Source organism: Carica papaya, chromosome 3 (assembly GCF_054855325.1).
Source record: "Carica papaya isolate Zhongbai chromosome 3, ASM5485532v1, whole genome shotgun sequence".
Lineage (NCBI taxonomy): Eukaryota > Viridiplantae > Streptophyta > Magnoliopsida > Brassicales > Caricaceae > Carica > Carica papaya.
The window spans coordinates 9,024,404-9,046,079 of record NC_142311.1 but is presented as its reverse complement, the minus strand read 5'-3'; the positions used below and the strand labels follow the sequence as shown (position 1 = coordinate 9,046,079).

Here is a 21,676-nt window from a genome sequence, read left to right as displayed (position 1 = left end):
ATTCTGGTATGAAAATGGGTTGGCAGTATGCTAGCAAATTCAACTGAATGCCAGAATTTGTTTGAAGAGAAAATTATCCTGCAGTTTATAGGGACAAGGGCTGTGGACTGATAGCGAGTTGCGGGTTGCGAGCTGCTGGCTGCGGACTGCTTTGCATCACAGCTTCATTCCTTTCAATCTCAAGCATAATGCTGGTTTGGTTTGAGCAGATCTGGAATTTTAAAATGATGGAAGTAGAGTCATGTAAGCCTTTAGATGACTGATTGTACTACTTCCAGGAACACTGATTGGAAATTGGCTGTAGCTCAATAGGTAGAATTACTGTAACTGAGGTTTGGTTTACAGAATTCTTAGATAAGAAAGTAGAAGCTTTCTTCAACTGAACATTCAATGGATCTTCAACTGAAGGATGTTGACATTAAAAGCAATTTTTTTTTTTTTTACTTTCAGAAGAAGCTGTAGAAGAAACCTACATATAATTTGCTGCACTATATTTATCACGTCATGCTAGTTAGAAAGACACATCTATTATTGTTTTCTGAGGAGAAAAAAGAAAAAAAAAAATGAATTATACATCATTCCTCTCTAGCTCGCACTTATTACAGTAGTTTCTGTTTCATTGTGGGGCTAGGAGCTCTGTCCCATGTCCATAGACTGTCGGACGTTCCAGTATCAGATCTTTAGGACTCCCGAACTCAATAAGAGGTTCATTTCTACTCCCAAATTCAATGAGAGGTTCAGTTCTTTGTGTTGCAAGACCATCACAGCAGCTTGAGCAGATAAAAAGTGGTGGCAGAACTGAATCCTCAATTCCACAGCAGCGTGTGTGTTGCCAAATCTCGCAAAGGTCACAAGCCACCATCCTCTCACCATCATCGTCTTGGACTCCACATGCGCATCTCACCATCCAATTCTCAGTACCACCTTGATACCTAAACTTGGAACCCAAGTCTATCCCACTTCCTCTCACGACAAGTTGAGCACCAGATTCAACTTTCCCAGAAAGCATCTGCCTGTCCTCCATCTCTTCCAGATTTTCTATATCTGTCACTACAAATCTATCCATACCATAGTAGGTGTCCCTTAGTGCATTTGCAATAGCTTTCTTTAGGTCCAACAATGTGACATGATATGGAACCACAACCAATTCACCTGGCAGTAATTCCTTAGCGCTTGTAGGCTCTAAATCAATCAAACTTGGCTTCACTTGATAAAAAACTATCAACGTTTGTTCCTTATCGTCTCTGAAGGACCAATCTTTAACAAAGTGCTTGCTGTCCAGAACTGTTTGAACTGACGTTTCCACTGTTTCTGATTCTGGATAATTCAGCAAAAGATTTGTATACAGCACAGTAACATCACTATACACATCAATTCCTGGCACCAAAGCAGGACCTCGAATCCGCTCTTGAACTACTTCTGGTTCTGATTCTTTGGTCCTGAAACCATCAGCAAGTTCATGAATTGTATATTCCAAAATTCGAGTTGCTGGATTTACTGCACGGCGAACAATGTAGCGTCCAACAATCACATTGTTCATTGACTTCAGGACATAATCCAGCAACCCAGTATCTCCAATACGCATCCGAGCTGCATCTCTCACATCTTGTCGAGTCATCCCACCACAACCAAATTTGGCAGCTTTCTTCTCCTTCAACGCCTCCACAATCACCTCTGCTGCAAATTCTAGCCTTCTCACAGGCCATCTGCTACCCAGAGAACTCACCATAGTACTGAATCTTCTATATTTTATGACCTTTTGTTCCTTCCGTACTAGAGCGTGCTTTTCCAGGGTTGTTCTGTTTGAAGAATTAAGCATAAGAGATGGACCATCTGTAATAGTCATGGCCAATCTGTTTTGTGACAGAGAACATGATTTGACTGTGAGCATAAACCTCAGAAGATCCCTCAAGGTGATCAACTGAGCTTCACTCTTATTTCTATAGTGACTAATAATCTGTTTGATTTCCCTACTGAATTCTTCATTCCCAAATTCTGATACAACTTTATCAACTTCCAAAGAACTGATAATTTCAATTGCTCTATAGTAACTGTGTTGTGTCACCCCATAACTTCCGCGGAAGAACTTATAGCCCCACCTCCCAAACCATGAATGCCCATAAGCAATTCCATGAAGTAGCCGAAGATCCATACACCGCTTTTTTGACAAATCCTCAACAGTGATTTTTCTGCAAAAAATGAAATAGACACACCAAAGAAAAAACATCATCTTTCAAGCTAAATCTGCCTAGATCTTGATCAATGATATGATCACTCAGGATTTTCTATTACCGGGCTCGAAGAATGTTGCAAATACGATCCCAAAGATCCATGATTTCTCTGCCACATATAAATTTGGATCCTCCTTCAATCCCATTTATGCAGATTAAATGACCAAATCCATTACAGTGGATCAGTCCATGCAAGAGATGGGTGTGGAGATCAAAAGCAGCATCCTCAAGACGCATATTCCATTCAGTATCAACTGGAATTATCAGATGATACTTCCGTTTAGACAGTAAATGCTTACTCCAACCTTTAAAAAACAGAAACCAAAACCAGCAAAAAAAAATCAACAAAAATGGAAAATTCCCAATTCAAAAAAGTAACACTAGATACCAAATCCCCAACTAAAAAGAAGAAAAACGCATCTGAGAAAATCAAGGCATGCATTAAAATGAAAAAAGGTCTCTGTATGTTCAAAATCTAACCAGTGCATCTGCAGTGATCGCAGTAGGGTCCAATGGAGCACTGAACATTCTCTTCAATGGTGTAAAGAGGAAGGACAAAGCTCTTGTTCTCGTGAACCAGAAGAGTACACCAGATGGGCATTCCTCCCACGTAATAGTCTTCAGGCTCTGCACATTCTTCAAGGAAAATCCGCACATTGTCGCGGAAAGGACCCGTGAAGCTTACTGGGTGCCCGGGTTCTGCAAACTTGTGAAACTCAAATATCTTCGGCCTCCTCTTTCTCTTCCTACAAGTTTCAATAATAGGGATGGACATTGCTGAAGGCAAAAGACTGGAGCTTTTCCTTTCTCCTCCAATGGCGTAATTCTTGAATTCTTTTAACGAAGAGAGAGGAGGAGAAGGGGTTTTGTGTTGGGGTTTTTAACTGACTGGAGTTTGTTCAGTGTTAGTTGCAGGTCGTCCCGCTCGAATTCAAAGAAGAAACGATCAGTTTTGTTAATAGCATTAGGGGCATTATGGTCATTCTACTTTCCAACGTCGTTAATTTCTCTGTTCGTGTTCTTTAACGGAAACCGGAAATAGTTTGGAGAAGCGGCAAATATATTATCTGACGTGGAGGCATATAGACGTGCCACGTCCAATTACATAAAGGTTATGTCTCTGATAAATATAAAATTTTTCTTCTGATTTATTTTAAATTTCATTGATTCCAATAGAATTTATAATTTATTATTTTAATTTTATATAACAATTCTAATTATAATACTACACACAAATTCTCTTATTTAAATTAAAAATATATTTAGAATAATTTTAGAAATTATCTAAAATTTATTTATAAACTTATATATAATTTAATTAGAATAATTTGTAAATCGTGCCAGATAACAAGAAAAACAAGTACATGGCGAATGCTGCTTAAAAGTCTCTATAAAATTAGATTTAATTAATCTAGAGAAGACTTTCATAATAATAAAATTAATTTTATCTAGTTATATAGAACATAGCACGAAAAGATTATGTATCTTCATATTAATATTAAATCAATTGGTTATAGTTTAGAAATATATAAATTTTTATTATGCTTGGAAGTTTTTAAGTTATTGATTTAGCTTAACAATAGCATCTTTTTTATACTCTCTTACAGAAACTCTTTCTCTATAAAAATGAATGATTCCTCTAATAGAAAAAAGATTGTTTCCCCCTCTTATACATGGTGTTCTTCCTTGAGAAATTTAAACTTTTTTGTTGATTTTTACCTGTTTGTATCTGTGATTTCTATAAGAACTAAGATGATTTTTCTCTTTGTTTGGTTTGGATTTGGGGGTCATATGATTTATCCTAATTACAATTTAGAAGACGACAAACAACATGCAGTTTGGGAATTTATTATGTAATTTGTTTAAAAGAGTATATATGAATTTACAAGTGCTAGGTTCTTAATCTTTAAATATGCAATGAAGATTCTGTGTCTTTCTTATATGTCATCTGATGATTTTTCGTTCATAAGATCATTTTCCATGAATGACGTCAATTTTGTATATGCACATTTCTTTTATTTCAATACTAATGAGGGAAGAAATGTGAATTAGAAAATTTAGTGAGACAAATCGTACTTCATTTTGACAATGTAGTATGCCTAAGCATGAATCTTATGCTTTATATGCATATAAACATGCCACGTCAGCAATTTATTTTTGGTCCAATTACATAAATATAAAATTTTTCTTCTAATTTATTAGTTAAAATTTACAATCATTTTAATTATTAAGTTCATATAAATTGTCACATAGAATTCAACTAATTTATTTTAAATTTCATTAATTTCAATAGAATTTATAATTTATTATTTTAATTTTATATAACAATTCTAATTATAATACTACACACAAATTCTCTTATTTAAATTAAAAATATATTTAGAATAATTTTAGAAATTATGTAGAATTTAGTTATAATTTAATTAGAATAATTTGTAGATCATGTCAGATAACAGAAAAAAAATAAATACATGGAGAATCATGCTCAAAAGTCTTTATAAAAAGACAAATTTAATTAATTTAGGTAAGACTTTCATAATCGTAAAATTAATCATATCTATGTACCCGCACAAGAAAATTATATATCTTCATATTTAATATCTAATCAATTGGTTATAGTTTAAAATGTTTTCATGGTTTCTGAGTATACTTTCTTTATGTTGCAATTCTCTTTCGTACCCTTTTTCATTTGAATGTTCTCTTTCTCTATCTCTGTTTCTTCTAAATTTTTAGATTGGTGGAGGTAGGTGTGTTGAGATCGGTGAAGGAGCTACGTTTTGGATTGTCGATGCCCTCCTTAATTTTTTAATTCTTGACTGTACTAGTCTTTGTTGGTTTTGGTTTACAAGTCGTTAGATAACACAAGATTGTTGCATGTAATTTTCTCTTTGACGAGATAGTAGTTCCTATGCTCGATCAAGTTATCTAAACTTCACCTACTGAAATTGTGATTACTTTTATTTTCTTGTCGACTTTAATTTGTATATGTTGGTAAAGAATTGGTTTATTTTCCGCCAACTTTTGTATTTGCTTCAATGTGCATCTAAGTAAACAATTTGTTGCAATTGTATGCCTTGAAGATGATTAATCAATTTAGAGGTTATGGGAGTCCTATAATGTGGTTATAGATCATAATGTACATGTATTCCTCTTGGGCCTTGTACATCTGCATTCATTATAAGGGTTGCAAAAATTGGGAATAATTGTTTTGTCTTTAAATCATGAAATGGTACTTTGTAACCATATTTTTTTATTGTCAAAATTCTAGTTAAGAATGCAGTAACATTGAATTCAACCTTTGACATGTTTGAACATGTCTTATTTGCTTCCTGAATTGTTGACTTCAAAACCAATACTTGTAAGTTCAAATAATTGTGCCAATTTGCAATAAGTAATAGTCTGCTTAAGGTAATTGAAACCATGGAGAAGGTATACTTGGAATTTGTTAATGGAACTCCCAATGAAAATATGTGGACTCTATTATTAGACAGAAGTATAAGGATATTAAGAAATAGGATTGGAAATCACTACAGTGCAATGGGTTCAAATAACTACATTGGATTGACTAGCTTTCGAGTGCCCAAAAAGCCCTTATTAGTTATCGATCTTCTAGCCATAAAGAATATGACATTACTGGTAAATTGCAACTACTTAGATCAAAGTGATTAGGTTTTCAATCTGTATGAACTCCTAATCTATCTGTATATTATAGTAGTCTAGTTTACTAAGTTTGGTGGAACCTGAAGAAGTTATTAAACTTGCAACCAAAGATGGTAGCAATTATATTACTATACACAAAAAGTTAGCGCCACCTAAGTTCTTGAAAAAGATTCTAATATTTCATTTTGTTTCTTACCAAGTTAGCTGGAGTTAGAGTAAAATGGATTTATAACATAATCGTTTTTTCAGTCAACATATTCTAACCTTGCAGGCTTATGAATACATTGTACAAGTGGTTTCAAGTGACGAATTTTGTTCCTTCATACTATCATCACCAATGACCCAATATGATGTTGATCTTACTATTCTTTATCGAATATTGAGAGAAAATATGCTAAAGCCATCAGGTTTTACAGTAATCCCTGATGGGCCACCAGAATCTGATGCATTTTTAGTGACTATTGCCATGCAATAAGAAGTTGAAGTGTTAGGAACTGAGGAAACATTGAGGCTATGAGTCAACTCATAAACTCCACTGTTAATGAGATCAACGAAGTAAGTAATTCCTGTAGCCCACCTCCTTAAATATTCTTGGCCATGAATTGTTAACACCAAACCTCTGGATTTTAATTTGGTCAATTTTAGTGTATCATTCTTATGAATTTCTTGAATTTTTTTCTTAGATTCTTGTTCAAGTAGGTTGATATATCTAAAATATACTATGAGGATTGAATATACGAGTAAACAACATCACTTACCATTTCTTATGTGGTAAAACTTCTATTTTCTTATGCTTTTGCTTCTTTCTGCTGTTGCAAGAGATGGAGAAGAGAACGAGTAATTTGTTTGTTGTTGTGAACCTCCAAAGTTTGGTTGGATAAATCCAAGCATACTAATAAGTAAGTGTGAATACCGGATAGAATAATCATAGTTCATAAATATAGTTAGTTCCAGTTAGTGGGTCTGTATAGAGTAGTATTAAGGTTTTAAATTGTTGGGCGTATACATTATTATTCGCTTATGATCAATAGATATTCAAGAAGAATGTTATCTTGCGAATAGAAATTTTTACAGGTTCTCTATTTGAGAGAAAAAAAATGATAACTTGTAAAAAAACTCAATTGAGTAAAGATATGATTTAATGTTTCCTCTTAATTTCCTTTCTTGTGCCATGTGTAAAGGACCTTGGGAACATTTATACATGCAGGGAAGAAAAGGAAAAAACAAAAAGGTGGTCTCTGAAATATAACGAGATCACCAGCTGTCCACAACAACCTAACCAATTTAAAATAAAAAAAATCATAGCCCTTCATTTTAGGGTTGTGATCTGGGTGGTCCATCTGTCTATCTTCTCATGGTTTCTTAATTTTTCACCTGCCCCTCAAGATGAAGCCCGTTTACTTTTGAGTCTTCGAGCTCCTCACTGCTTCTTAACTATTTGTGTTTTCTTGTTGCAGATGTTTCATCTTGAACAAAAGTTGGTGATGTGTTGAAGTCCCTAAGGGTTTGGTGAGCAAATCAGCAAGCTATTCTCTCGAGGTGACGTTCTTTATCTTGAGGAAGCCCTTTTATACCTGATTGCAGACTATGTGGCAATCAATGTCAAGATGCTTCGTTCGTTTGTGAAAAATTGGGTTTGCTACGATGTGCTTGACGAATTTATTGTCACAGTTCAGTGTTACGGGTAAATGAGGTATTATTTAAAAATCTCGAAGGAGATAAGTTATCCATTGAACTTTGCACACTGTGGATGACATACTTTTATACTCAACTTCTGCAGAAGACTTGTTCACCATTGTTTGCTTCTTTGTTTTCTAAGAGATTAGCGTCGACCCGAGAAAGATGTAAAAACCCGTGAGGAATTTACGGGTCATCGGACATGATGCCCAGTCCGAGTCATAAAAGTCTTGGACTTTGAGGTCATTCCTTCTCAGAAAGAAGATGCCTTGTTCCAGATACTGCTTTAGGTACTTGACAATATGTAGTGCGTCATCGAGATAAAGCCATCTGGGTTGTTGCATGAACTGGCTGAGATGTTGGGTGGAGTATGTTATGTCGGGTTTGGTAAAGTTGAGGTAAAGCAAGCGGCCGATTAGACACTTGTATCTTTCCGGATCTAGTAAGATCTCTCATTCTTCAACATTTAGTTTTAGTCTAGAAGGTAAAGGAAAATGGCTTCCTTTCGCGTCTTCCATCCTTATATCTTGTAAAATATGTAACGGCTCCGGAAATATTAAAATGAAATGAGTATTTAAATATATCAAATGCGGAAGCGAGATCAAAATTTCAGTTAACATCCCTTACACGAAAAACCAAAAACGTACTTAAAATATAAAAGATTAAACTAACTAAGAGAGAAACTCGAAAATAAAACTATGAGTATGACTACAGAGTCTCTAGGCATCCCCTTCGTCGTCCTCCTGCGGAACGGGCTCGGGAACCATGTCTTCCTGATCTGAAATGGTTAAATAAGGAGTGAGCTACACTAGCCCAGTAAGAACATCACGATATCTCACCGTCACGGAGGTAAAGGTGGGTAGAAAAACACAAAAAGACCAATGGAGTATAATTTACAATAAACTCGTTTATTAACATGAAAACCTTTACCATCCACTTACCTCGGTGGAATTTATGAAAACAATATAAGAAAAATAATAACATTATCATAATCATGGAATAATATAAGCTGTAAAACATAACACTTATCACGTCTCTTGTAATTCAATCATTGTACAACATATCTTTTTCTCATTTACCAGCCTACTAGTATCCGTGGGGGTCCATAGGGGTTCCGCTACCCGTTAACCTTTAACATTCATAATCAGTTTCCAGGGCCGTCCCCATACCCCGTCCGGTATGGGCGCCAAAACCGTGAACCTCAATACCTCGTCCGGTATGAGGGTGAAACGGGCCGTCCCCATACCCCGTCCGGTATGGGCGCCAAAACCATAAACCTCAATACCCCGTCCGGTATGAGGGTGAAACGGGCCGTCCCCATACCCCGTCCGATATGGGTGCCAAAACCATAAGATCTCCATACCCCGTCCGGCATGTGAGACCACAATCCAGGTAGGGTTCCCTACGGACCTGGTCCGTCCACCATCTCCCAAGATATCTAGTTAGGCTAACCCTCATAATACAATTATCAGTCTACACAATCTTTCATTTTCTTTTTTCTCAGTCAGCATCATCAATTCACATACAAACAAGCAAAACAGTAATTCATGCCGAACAGACAACATACAGTATCAGTTTTTCAGTCATTCAACCCATGATTAATAAAAACGTAGTATTTGCACACAAATCTGTAAAATGAACACATCAAACCTCATTTTGCATTTAAAGCTGTAAACAGGCTAAATAACACTAAATCACCAATCACACTAGACTCGGGCTCCATTAGCCACCTTAAGCAATTTCACACATTCGTTAATTCAAGAAATACCGTTTTATCATTTTGAACTTTAATACCGTGATAAGAAATAGGGTGAGGGGTCCTTACTTGTTTTCGGGATCTGAATACGATTCACAGTGCGCCTGCAGGCCGTCCCTAATTTTCCCTGAATTTTTCCCGGGGAACTGAAACACACTAACAGTACCTGCACGTGTTCCAAAAAAAATCCAAATTAGGCCCAGGGCCCCTTTCGGACCAAATCGCAACTCCGGCACGGCGGCTCCGCCGTGCTCCGGCGACGGCGCCGCCGCTGGCGGCGGCGAGTCGCCTCGGGTTGGCTGTTTTCGGCCGTTTTCGGCCGAATTCGGCCACACTCGCATTGGTCCTTGTCAGAAAACAACCCTAGGGCCCTCGGGGGGCCAAAAATCACGGAAAAGCGGAGCTTACCGGCGGCGACGCTCTCGGGTACGGCGGCTCTCCGGCGAGGTTCGTGTTTTGGTGATTCGGCTTCGGTCAACCTGTAGAGAAAAGAATGGTGATCACGGTGATATAAAAATTGCATCGAACGGAGGCCGGGAAGGACCTCGTCAGAGGCAAAAACCGAGAGGGGCGCGGCGGCGCCGCTGGGTTTCGGCCGCGTATTCCGGCCGTTTGGCCGGGATTTCGGCCTCAATTTGGTCATAGGAGGAATCAGCGGAGAAAAACGAGTCGGGGGTATGAAATTTACCTCGATCGGCGGTCGAAAATTTCCCCGGTGCGGCGGCGGGTGGCGGCGGTCGGCCTCTGGTTCGTCTTCTCCGGCGAGCGGCGGGCGGCTAGGGTTTGTGGTCTGGTGTGGGGGTTCTATTTATAACCCCTTGCCTTTTGATCACAGCCGTTCATTTCGTTTTAATCTGGGCCGTTCATTTTTGATTGAATCTGGGCCGTCCGTACGATTGAATCTGGGCCGTCCGATCGCGCGATTGATCTGGGCCGTCGGATCGCACCCACGCAGATTGCCAACGTGGCTCCTTTCGGAGTGATGCGGTCTTGCCACGTGGCAGGCCCCGGTTGGCCGGGACTGCTGACCGGGCCTGCTGACGTGGCTGCTGACGTGGCCCCCCCTTTTTTTTTTTTTTTTTTTTCCTCCTTTCCGGGTGCTACAAAATATCTTTGATATATTTTCTTTGGCTAATGTAGATCCCTTCTTTTGACCTGGCTATTTCGACTCTAAGAAAGTATCTTGCTTGTCCGAGGTCTTTGGCCATGAAGGCTTCATCCAGGGCGCTTTTAACTTTACAAATTTCTTTGTTATTAGGACCTGTAACAAGTAGGTCATCCACATATACTACGAGTGCGACACAGTTTTTTTTTTGTTCTTATTGTGAATAAGTAGTGGTCGGCTTCTGATTTTGTGAATATGATGGTTTGGAGCTTTGAGGTAAGCTCCTTGTTTTATTGGTGACCTGCTTACTTTAGGTCGTATAGGCTCTTAGTTAAATGGTAGAATTCCCCTTCGCCGACCTTAGAATAGCCCTCTAGGGCTTTTAGATATAGTTCTTCTTCCACAAACCCATGTAGATATGCATTGTTGATGTCTAATTGGCACACTGGCCAGTCATTTGTGGCTGCCACGACCAGAAGTAGTCGAATCGTGATCATCTTGGCCACCGATGAGAAGCTGTCATGATAGTCTATGTCAAACTCTTGATTATAACCCTTAGCAACGAGTCTTGCTTTTTATTTATCAACTGAACCGTCAGCATTGTATTTTATTTTATACACCCATTTGGAGTCAATTGTTTTCTTCTCTTTTGGTAGTGCAGTTAATTCCCAAGTATTGTCGTCTTCCTGTGCGGACAGTTCAGTTTGCATGGCCTCAACCCATTTGCTGTCTTCTTTAGCATCCCTGTATGATTTTGGTTCTTTTGTAATAGACACTTGTGCAATGAAATTAACATAGCCATAATTGTATGCAAGTGAGGTGGATATGAGAAAGGGAGGTTCGGGCACAGGTTGTTCGGTGACATGGGCAACAAAGTCTTCCATCCAGGTGGGTCTACTTCTCATCCTGGTACTCCTTCTTGTTTCGAGTTCTTAAGAGATGATATTTGGTAAAGACATTTCTTCTCTATGTTGTAACTAGTTTTCGGGTATGTTTAGTATGTCGATGTTTGGTATTGGCAGTGGTGTGTCATGATAATTTGGTTGAGAGTATTGTGTTTGGTATGGGTAGACATGTTCATAAAATATGACATCTCTTGACAAAACTATTTTTCTATTTGATATATCATATATGTTGGATCGGATGAGTAACAGCTTCAAAAGAAGCTGAGACAGTGAGTTAATTTAGAGAGAGAGAGAGTCAAGGAGAGAGAGAGAACTGCAAAACAGAGTACAAGGCTGCAGCACCCTCTGTTTCTTTAATTGCAGAAGGATATTGAGATTTATTTTTTAAGAGAAGAAAAAACTAATATTATTGAATTGCACGATTACATTTATAAGCACGAAGTTGTGCTTAATTGCACCAAAGATGACCCGATAAAATTAAACTCAGATATTCATGTTAACACGCTGCATGGCAGCTGCGCAGGCTGCGGTGAGATACTTTCTTCACAACCTATTTTGAATTTGAATTTGAATTAAGTAAATGGATAAGATCGGTAAAATCAACAATATAGTTTATAGGCCTTAGCATTGAATGTATACCCTAAGAAAACACATTTCAAAGCTTTGGGGTCCAATTTATTTTTTTGGGGGTTAACATTTGTAGCAAAACATAGGCAACCAAAAACTTTTAAGCTTGAGTAATCTGGTTGTTTTTTTAGTAGAACTTCATAGGGAGTTTTTCACTTTAAAACAGAACTTGGGAAAACATTTATTATGTGTGTAGCTGTGAGTATAGCTTCGCCCCAAAAACTTTTTGGTAACTTTGATTCAAACATCAATACCCTAGCAATTTATAGTAGATGTTTATGTTTCATTTCTATCATACCATTTTGCTGTGGTGCGTATGTATAAATTTTTTGGTGCATGGTTCCCCTTTCTTGAAAAATATCTTTGCATGAGGTATTCATGAATTCAGTACCGTTGTCTGTTTAAATGATTTTGATTATTTTTTGAAATTGATTTTGTATCGGATTGCAAAAACATTTTAAGATGTTTAGTACACTTATTTTCTCCCTTAAAAAATAAGTCCAAATAGCTCGTGAAAAATCATCCACTATGGTTAAAAAATATGATGCACCATAAACAAAATTAACGAGGTATGGTCCTTAAAGATCAACATGTATCAAACTAAAAATGTCATTAGTGTTAATAGAGCTTTTAGGGGAAGACAAGCGTTGTTGTTTTACCAAGGGGCATATTTCATAATCATTTGAAGCTACACTGTTTGATAACTTTACACTACGAATGTGAGTTAATTTTTTTATGGATGTGTAGCCAAGTCTTTTGTGTCATAGTTGTACGTTGTTTTCATGGGTGTGGCTGGTGCATGCTTTGTCGAGATCTGTGTCTTTACTCAGGGTATACATCCCTCCATTATTGTTCCCTTCCTTAGTATTTTGTTAGTTGTTAAATCCTATATAAAATAATGGTTAGGATAAAAAACAATGTAGCTATTTGATGTTTGGGTTAGTTTTCTGACAAAAATTGGGTTACAAGCAAACTTTGGTTTATAAAGGACGTCCTGCAGAATTAAATTATTACACAGCCTCACGGTTCCTTTGTGGGTTGAATGACTTGTGGTTCCATCTAATAGCGATATTGTAGGTTCTAATTTTACGGGTTTTAAGAGTATATTAAAATTATGACATATGTGTGATGTAGCACCTGTGTCTATTACCCAAGTACCTATATCATTAGAGGTATGTAAAAAATAGCATTTAGGTTATTTACCAGTGGGGCTAGAGTAGCCCAAGCATCCTGCTGATTTATACTGTATTTGCTCTTTTATTTTTTATATACTTGCTGATCTTTTGTTGTATGAGTGTGGCTATTTCTGTGCCCCAATTTGTGTTGGATGCTTCAGCTTTGGTGCTATCAAGGGAGTTATTTACTACTGCATTGTCTTTCTCTTTGTTCCTTTTTCCTTTGAGCTCTGCAAACCATTCTGGGTTGCCATGGAGCTTGAAGCATGTGTTCTTTGTGTGCCCTGTGTTTCTGCAGTAAGTGTATGTTCTGCTATCTTTTTCCTTTTTTCGGTTTGGAAGTTTTGGATTATCTTTCAGGTTGGCATAAAATGTGACGGGCATCACTTTAGGTAAGTTGATATTATATACTTCTCTTTGTTTTTCAACACTGATTACCATGGAATAAGCTTTGTTCACAGCATGTAAAGGTTCAATGATCAATATTTGATTTTTGACATGGCCGTATGAGTCATTAAGACCCATTAAAAATTGGATCAAGTTATCGGTGTTGTCGATTTCATTGTGTTGTGTTGTGGCATGATAAGTGCAAACAGGTGAGGGCCTTAGGTGAGTCAGCTCATCCCATGGCCTTTTTAGTTTTGTATAATAGACTGTGACATAAAGATTTGACTGTGTAATAGAACTCATTTCACGCTTTAATTGATATAATAAATGCCCGTTACTTTCACCATAACTTTCTTTCATTTCATCTCACAGGTTTTTTGTTGATATGGTGAATAAAAAGGCACTGGCCAGCCCCTTGTTCATCGAGCTAAGAATCCAAGACACCACCATGTTGTCTGTTTTATGCCATTGTTCATATTCTGCTGCATCAGGTTCAAGTTTCTTGTATCTACCATCAACGATAGCGAGTTTGTCCTCGATTCTCAATGCAATCACCATAACTCAACTTCAAGACAAATAGTTGGAACCATCAAGGGGTGTTGTGACAAGCTGCATTCCAGGTTGATTTGAGTTTAGGAGTGTCAACACATCTGTATTAAGATTTGCCATTGTATGGTAGAATAATGGTGTAATATTGAAATCAGAGAAATCAGTGCTTATCGCAGACACTGCTCTGATACCACATAAAAAAACCCAATTGGGTAAAGATAGGATTTAATGTTTCTTCTTAATTTCCTTTCTTGTGTCATGTACAAAGGATCTTGAGTATATTTATACTTGCAGGAACGAAAAGAAATAAACGAAAAAGTGGTCTCTGGAATGTACCAAGACCACTAGCTTTCCACAACAACCTAACCAATTTAAAATAGAAACAATCTTGATCTTTTATTTTAGAATTTTAATCAGAGCGGTCCACTTGTTCATCTTTTCATGGTTTTTTAATTTTTTATAACTGCGTGTGCTTGTTTCCACCTTTGAAAATCTTAAAAATAGTAAGTACAAGTTTACGAATTTTCTCAATGTGAATCCAACAAATTTATTAATTGAAAAAAGAGAGCACTAATAACATATTCTTTTCCAATGTCCTTTAGAACCCATCGCTGGTCTGAAATTGGGATCAAAATGAGTATTACAATAATAATAATAATACATGGTTATAGGCTTAATTATCTCTGCGTTAATTATTTTATTTAAATTCCTAAATCAAATCACAAAACCAAAATGATGTATTGAGGGAAAAACTGATAAAAAAACTCTATGAACACAACAACATTAAAATTAGCATTGATTATAAATTAATGTCATATATATATATATATATATCTATGCACACACACATAAGGAAGCAACTTACCTAACTCAGTTTCCTCTTTGGAGTTCATCAACCTCAGCCGCTTGCTGCTGTGTGATGAAGAGAGAAAGAGAGACTCTGTAACCAATCGATACTAAAAGCAACTCCTGAAACGGAAAGGTTCCGGACCCCACAAGGTTTGTCTTTATTTATATTTATTTAATTAGTATTTGTCAGTGTATTTAAAAATATTTAGTTTATATATTCTTATCTTTTTTGGCTGGTTGAATTTTGTATACCAAATATGAGAAGCAAACTATGCCAATTTTTGAAGCATGTACAATTAGTTATAAAAGATTATAAAGATTTGGACAATGCCGAGTTCAAATTTTATTCATCAATTAATAAAAATAAGTAAAATTCAACTATATATATATATATATATTCACATTCTCATACATTTATATTATAAAATATTTAAAATTGAATCGACCAATAAAATTTATAATTGGATTGCATCATGCAGGTGTCATGCAAGAAATTAATGAGTATAATAAATAGATCGTGTTGCATGTTAAACAAGTATAAATATTGACGATCTTATCTGTTTATTAGATCACACACCTTTCTTGTTTTTCCTTAGTCTCCGTTATCAAATCAAATATAATCGCATAAACAATGAACATGCATCCGGTAATGCAATCATATATCAAATATCAAAATCAAGCAGTGGTCAAGTAAGACAGTAATACATGTATTTAAACCATAAAATATATAAATCAGATATCATCATACTTTTAAACTGTAAAATAAATCAACAGAAATCATCAGAGAACAATGTTTGATTCGGGCTCCATTAGTAATCGGTAATTAATTATGCACATCTATTTAATTTGTACAAAATATCGCATTATTATTTATTCAAACTTCAATTCCATGATAGGAAATAGGATGAGGGGTCCTTACTTGATTTGACACCAAAAAGCTAAATGGTTTACTGCGCCTATAGGCGGTCATTGGGTTCCCTGAATTTTTCTTCGGGAACTGAAACGCGCTTACGGTACCTACAAATGTCCCAAATAACCCAAAAATCATACCCAGGACCTACTCGATCAATTTTGAAAATCCGGCACGGCGGCTCCACCGTGCTCCGGAGACGGTGATCCGCCTCGAATTGGCTGTTTTTGACCTTTTTGGCTGAATTTAGCCAAACTTACATCGGTTCTTGTGAGAAAACACACTTAGGGCCCTCGGTTGGCCGAAAAAATATAGAAAATCGAAACTCACCGGTGGCAGGTCTCTCCGGTACGGCGACTCCTCTGGCTCATGTTGTGGTTGAGTGTTTTGCTCTGGTAAACCTGTAGAGAAGGAAACAATGATCAAAACGGTGAAAAAATTACGCGAAACGGAAATCGGAAAGGGCCTTATCGGAAGCGGTTTGTGAAATTTCTCGCGGTGGCATTTTTCAGCTAATTGGCCGGTTCTTTCACTCCAATTTGACCATGGGTGGGTTTAAAATTGAATTTCGTACAAGAAAATTTTTTTTTTACCTTTCTTGGTAGTCGAAAAAGGTTCTGGTGCTGTGGTGGGTGGTAGCAGTCGGCTACCCGACAGCTGGGCTGTCTTCTCCGGCGAAGGGCTCTGGCAGTTAGGGTAAGGTTTGGGTGCGGATGGGGTTAGTTATATCCATCCGCTTTTGATCTGGGCAGTCTATCACTTTTCATCTGGATCGTCCAATCGCGATTAAATAGGGAGTAAATCTGAGCCATTCGTGTGCGATTCAATTTGGGTCATCCATGCGCGATTCAATCTGGACCATCCGTGCGTGATTCAATCTGGGCCGTCCGTGCACGATTTCAATCTGGGCCGTCCGTGTGCGCAGGAACGGACCTCAGCCGTTCGATCGCACCTACGCGGATCGCCCACATGGCTCCCCCCCGCGTGGCCTCCGACGTCAGCGCCTCTACCACCTGGCGCGTCCTGGTTGGTCGGGGCTGCGACCGGACATCTGATGTAGTGTAATTTTTTTAAATTTCGTTTTGACCCACCCCCGATTTCTAATTTTTCTTTCAAAAATACCCATAAAACTCAAATTTCACCACTTTTTTCCAAAATTATTTTCAATTAAATCCTTAACTAATTTTTTCACTCTTTTTATTACTATTATTATTATTATTTCATTAAATTAAAATAAAATAAAATAAACTAAATTAAATTAAATTAATAAATAATTATATATATATATATAAATCTAAAAATTAAATGTTGGGTGTTACAACTCTCCCTCCCTTAAAAGAAATTTGGTCCCTCAAATTTGTCTTTTACTTTTGATCGAATAGATGGGGATACTGGCTCTAAAGTCTTATTCTAGTTCCAATGTAGCCTCCCTTGATGTGTAGTTATGCCAAATGACCATTATAAAGGATATTTTTCGGTTGCAGAGTAATCTGCTCTTTCGATCCACAATGTCGATTGGTACTTCCTCGTAGGATAAATCCTCCTGGAGTGGAAGAGGTTTCTGGGCCAGAAAATGAGAGGGATCCAGGTTGTACTTGTGTAGCATGAACATATGAAAGACATTGTGGACCTTAAAAAGTTCTGGAGGCAGTGCTAGCCTGTAGGCGGCGTATCAATCCTGTCTAAGACTTCAAATGGTCCAATAAATCGGGGGTTCAGTTTGTCCCTCCTGCCGAATCTACTGATTCCCTTGAAAGGAGTGACATTGAGGAACACTCGGTCGCCTTTCTCAAATTCTAAATCTCTCATCTAGGTGTCCGCATAACTCTTCTGCCTGCTCTAAATCGTCTAAATGTTCTTCTTAATCTTAACTATTTTGGATGTAGTCTCTTCTACCAGCTCTGGACCAAACAGTTTTCTATTGCCCACTTCTTCTCAACAAATCAGTGATCTGCATGGGCACCCATATAACACCTCATACAGAGCTACGCCAATACTCTCTTGGTAGCTGTTGTTGTAGGTGAACTCTATCAAGGGTAGATGGTCGTCCCAATAGCCCTCGGAGTCAAGGACACAAGCTCGAAGCATATCCTCAAGTGTACAGATTGTCCTTTCTGATTGTCCATCAGTCTGAGGGTGGAATGCAGAACTAAGGGACAGCTTCGTTCCCATGACTTACTAAAAGCTACTCCAAAACCGAGAAGTGAAATTGGGGTCCCTATCGGACACCACTGTCACTAAGACTCCATGTAATCTGACTACTTCCCGGATATACATTCTTGCTAATTTGTCCAAGGGATCAGTCACTCTTATGGTCAAGAAGTGAGAAGACTTGGTAAGCTGGTCGACAATTATCCAGATGGCATCATATCCTGAGCGTGCCTTAGATAATCCTGTTATGAAGTCCATAGTGATATGTTCCTACTTCCATTCTGGGATCGGTAATGGCTGAAGTAGCCTGCCTCGGTGTTGATGCTCTGCCTTGAGCTACTGACATACCAAACACTTAGAAACAAAAATATGCTATATCTTTTTCATTTCGTTCCAAAAAAATCAGGATCGCATACTTTAGTACATTTTAGTGCTTCCAAGATGCATGATAAACTTTAAGCTATGGGCCTCTGTCATAATGTCTCTCTTTAACTCACTGTCACCTGGAACACACACTCTATCCTGGAATCGGAGCAACCCATCGACAGAGACTCAAAATTCTGAGCTAACTCCTGGTTTTGCATCCTTCTTAATGGTTACTAGGGCGGGATCGGCTGACTGAGTTTTTCTCATTATCTGGATTTTCTCAGGCTGAATGGTCAGATGACTCAAACATGTGACTCTCCTTAAGTCCTGAAGCCGAACTTGTTATGTGGCCCCAATCTGCCTGCATTCTGAAACCATCAATTGGGCTAATATACCTGCACTTTTCTACTGAGTACATCGGCTACTACGTTGCCCTTACCCGGATGATACAAGATGTCACAATCATAGTCCTTAAGAAGTTCTATCCACATTCTCTGACGCATATTGAGATCATTTTGAATGAATATATGTTTCAAACTCTTGTAATCGATATAAATCTGAAAGGTTCTCCATATAAATAATGGCACCAAGTCTTCAATACGTTTATGATTGCGGCAAGCTCTACGTCATGGGTGAGATAGTTTTTCTCATGACTCTTTAACTGTCTGGACCCATAGGTTATGACATTTCCATGCTGCATTAAAACACAACCTGGCCTAGATATGAGACATCACTGTAAACTGTATATCCCCCCGATCCACTCGGTAAGGTCAGCACAGATGTAGTAGTCAGCCACTTCTTTAGTTCTGAAAAACTTCTTTCACAGTTATCATTCCACTCAAACTTGACATTCTTCTTTGTGAGCCGGGTCAGGGGAGCAGCTAAACTAGAAAATCATTCAACAAACTTGCGGTAATAGTTCGCCATTTCCAGAAAGCTACAGATCTCTTTAACTGATGTCAATTGCTCCTAGTCGAGCACTGCTTCAACCTTTTCACAGTTCACTGATACTCCATCCTTAGATATGATGTATCCTAGAAAGGTGGTCTGCTTAAGCTAAAATCCACACTTATTCAACTTTGCATACAACTTCTTTCTTCTGAGAACCTGTAAAACCTAAGTTAGACAGTGAACATGTTCCTCTCTACTTTTTGAATAAACCAGGATGTCATCAATGAATACGATAACAAATTGATCTAAGAATTGTCTGAAGACCCTATTCATCAGATTCATAAAGATGGCTGGGGTGTTGGTTAACCCAAATAGCATGACCAGGAACTCATAGTGTCCGTATCTGATTTAAAAAGTTGTCTTGTGGATGTCTTCTGTTCTGATTTTCACCTGATGGTAACTTGAACGTAGATGTATTTTGAAGAAGACTTGCGCACTCTGCAACTGATCGAAGAGGTCATCAACCTTAGGAAGGGGATACTTGTTCTTGATTGTGACTCTATTTAATCCTCTGTAATCAACACATAGTCTCAACGTTCCATCTCCCTTTCTGGCAAAAGTTACTCTAGCACCCCAAGGTGACGCACTATGTCTGATAAAACAACTGTTCTGCAATTCAGTGATCTATTTCCTCAGTTCCTCCATCTCGACGCGGCTCATGCGATAAGAAGCAACCAAAATAGGCTGGGTGCCTGCCTGTAGGTCTATGTTGAATTCGACTTCCCTGTCCGCTGGCAGTCTGGGTAGTTCATCTGAAAATACATCTGGGAAGTTTCGGATGATTAGAATCTCTTGAATACAATTCTCTTTCTTGGGTTTGCCTAGTTAGAGAAAACAGTAGGGTTAAAGTATTTGATGAATAAGAAAACTTACTATCAAGGAATAAGTACTAGATGATTTTTTTAATTTGTAAATGTCTCATCGTTAGGAGGATTGAATATAACCTTCTTGCTAAAATAATCTACGGTGGCGTGATACGTCGCTAGCCAATTCATTCCTAAAGTTATATCAAAGTCCCCCATGTCTAATTATATTAGGTCCACACTCAATTTTCTATCTGCTATCTCTACAACATAAACCTTGTAGACAACTTCTCCCAATAGTGTCATACTCTCAACAGTAGACACAAAGAACATAGAATCAAGTTTATCAGGTAATATATTAAATTTGGATACAAAAACAGGTGAAACAAATGAATGCAATGCACCAGTGTCAATCAAAACATGAGCAAGATAGTTACAGATAGTGTACATACCCTGTATTGCGTTCGGATTGGATTCAGTATCCTACTGGGTGAGATTGTAAGCCTTGTCCTGGATAGAAGGTCTGCCCTGATTCTTGTTCCTTGGGCACTCTCTCGCATAATGTTGGGCACTACCATATATGCGACAGGTGTTGTTAAGGCGGTAGTAGGGTCGATCCCCATGATCCCTGCCGCAATGATGACAGATCTTACCACGTCCTACCACTGGAGCCTGAGGGGGAGCTTGGATCACTGGCCTGGGCCTCTTGTTCTGTTGGACAGACACAGTATGTGCTGGTCTGCGGGGTGGAGCTGAGGGTCTGAGGTTCCCTGTTGCCTGAGGGAGGGTGTGGAAGCTCCTCTCCACCAGCTGTGCCTTGGCCAGAATGGCTGAATAGGTCCTGAGCTCCAGCACGAACAAATGTTGCCTGATCTCTAGGCAGAGGCCCCACTGGAACCTTCTAGCCTTCCTGCCCTCATCCAGTAACGTCCCAGGGGAGTATTGGCCTAACTCCAGGAACTTACGAACATATTCTGACACAGTCATGTTCCCCTAGACCAAGTGGACGAACTCCATCTCCTTCAGATGTCGGAGATACTCTAGGAGGTACTCTGTATGAAAGTAGGAACTGTTCCTAAGTAACTGGAACATGCAGGGTGGTCTATTTGAGTTCCCACCAGCGGTCTACTTCTCCCACTAGCATGTAGGTAGCAAGGGTGACCTTCTGCTCAGAAGTCAACTTTAGGGTCTTGAAGGCCTTCTCTATCTCTGCCAACCAGTACTCGACATCTTCAAAAGAGGATCCCCTTGCAAAAGTGGATGGGTTTAGTCCCTTATACCTCTCTATGTAGCCTGGGTCAATCGTGGGAGAAACTGGGTCATGTGAAAAAGGGACCGGGCCAGGTTGAGGATAGACTGGGGGGCCCTGTGGTGGTACTTGCTAATATGGTGGAGGCACCAGATTGTACTATGACGGTGCTGGGTACTGTGGCTGAGGCACCGGATCATACTGCGATGGTGCTGGGTGGTATTATAGAGGAGCAGGGTCGTACTGGGGTAGCTCGGGATCCTCTCGCTGCAGTGGTGGCTCAACCTGTGGTAGCGGGGGAGGGTCAGGTAGCTCCCTCATCTCC

The 21,676-nt window shown here is 38.5% G+C and overlaps 2 protein-coding genes across 2 annotated transcripts; both read right to left on the bottom strand.

Moving 5' to 3' along the window:
* Positions 1-600: 600 nt before the first annotated feature.
* LOC110811513 (PHD finger protein MALE MEIOCYTE DEATH 1) lies at positions 601-3,336 on the bottom strand. The gene is made up of 3 exons (XM_022038036.2): positions 2,712-3,336; positions 2,293-2,536; positions 601-2,189 (listed from the first exon to the last, which is right to left on the bottom strand). The coding sequence occupies exons 1-3, from the start codon at positions 3,004-3,006 to the stop codon at positions 617-619; spliced, it is 2,112 nt and encodes a 703-aa protein (XP_021893728.2). The 5' UTR covers positions 3,007-3,336; the 3' UTR covers positions 601-616.
* A 9,863-nt stretch (positions 3,337-13,199) lies between these two features.
* Positions 13,200-14,081, bottom strand: LOC148266667 (uncharacterized). Its single transcript, XM_088214699.1, has 2 exons — positions 13,928-14,081; positions 13,200-13,789 (listed from the first exon to the last, which is right to left on the bottom strand). Exons 1-2 carry the CDS (start codon positions 14,079-14,081, stop codon positions 13,200-13,202), a joined length of 744 nt encoding a protein of 247 aa, XP_088070825.1.
* Positions 14,082-21,676: the final 7,595 nt, after the last annotated feature.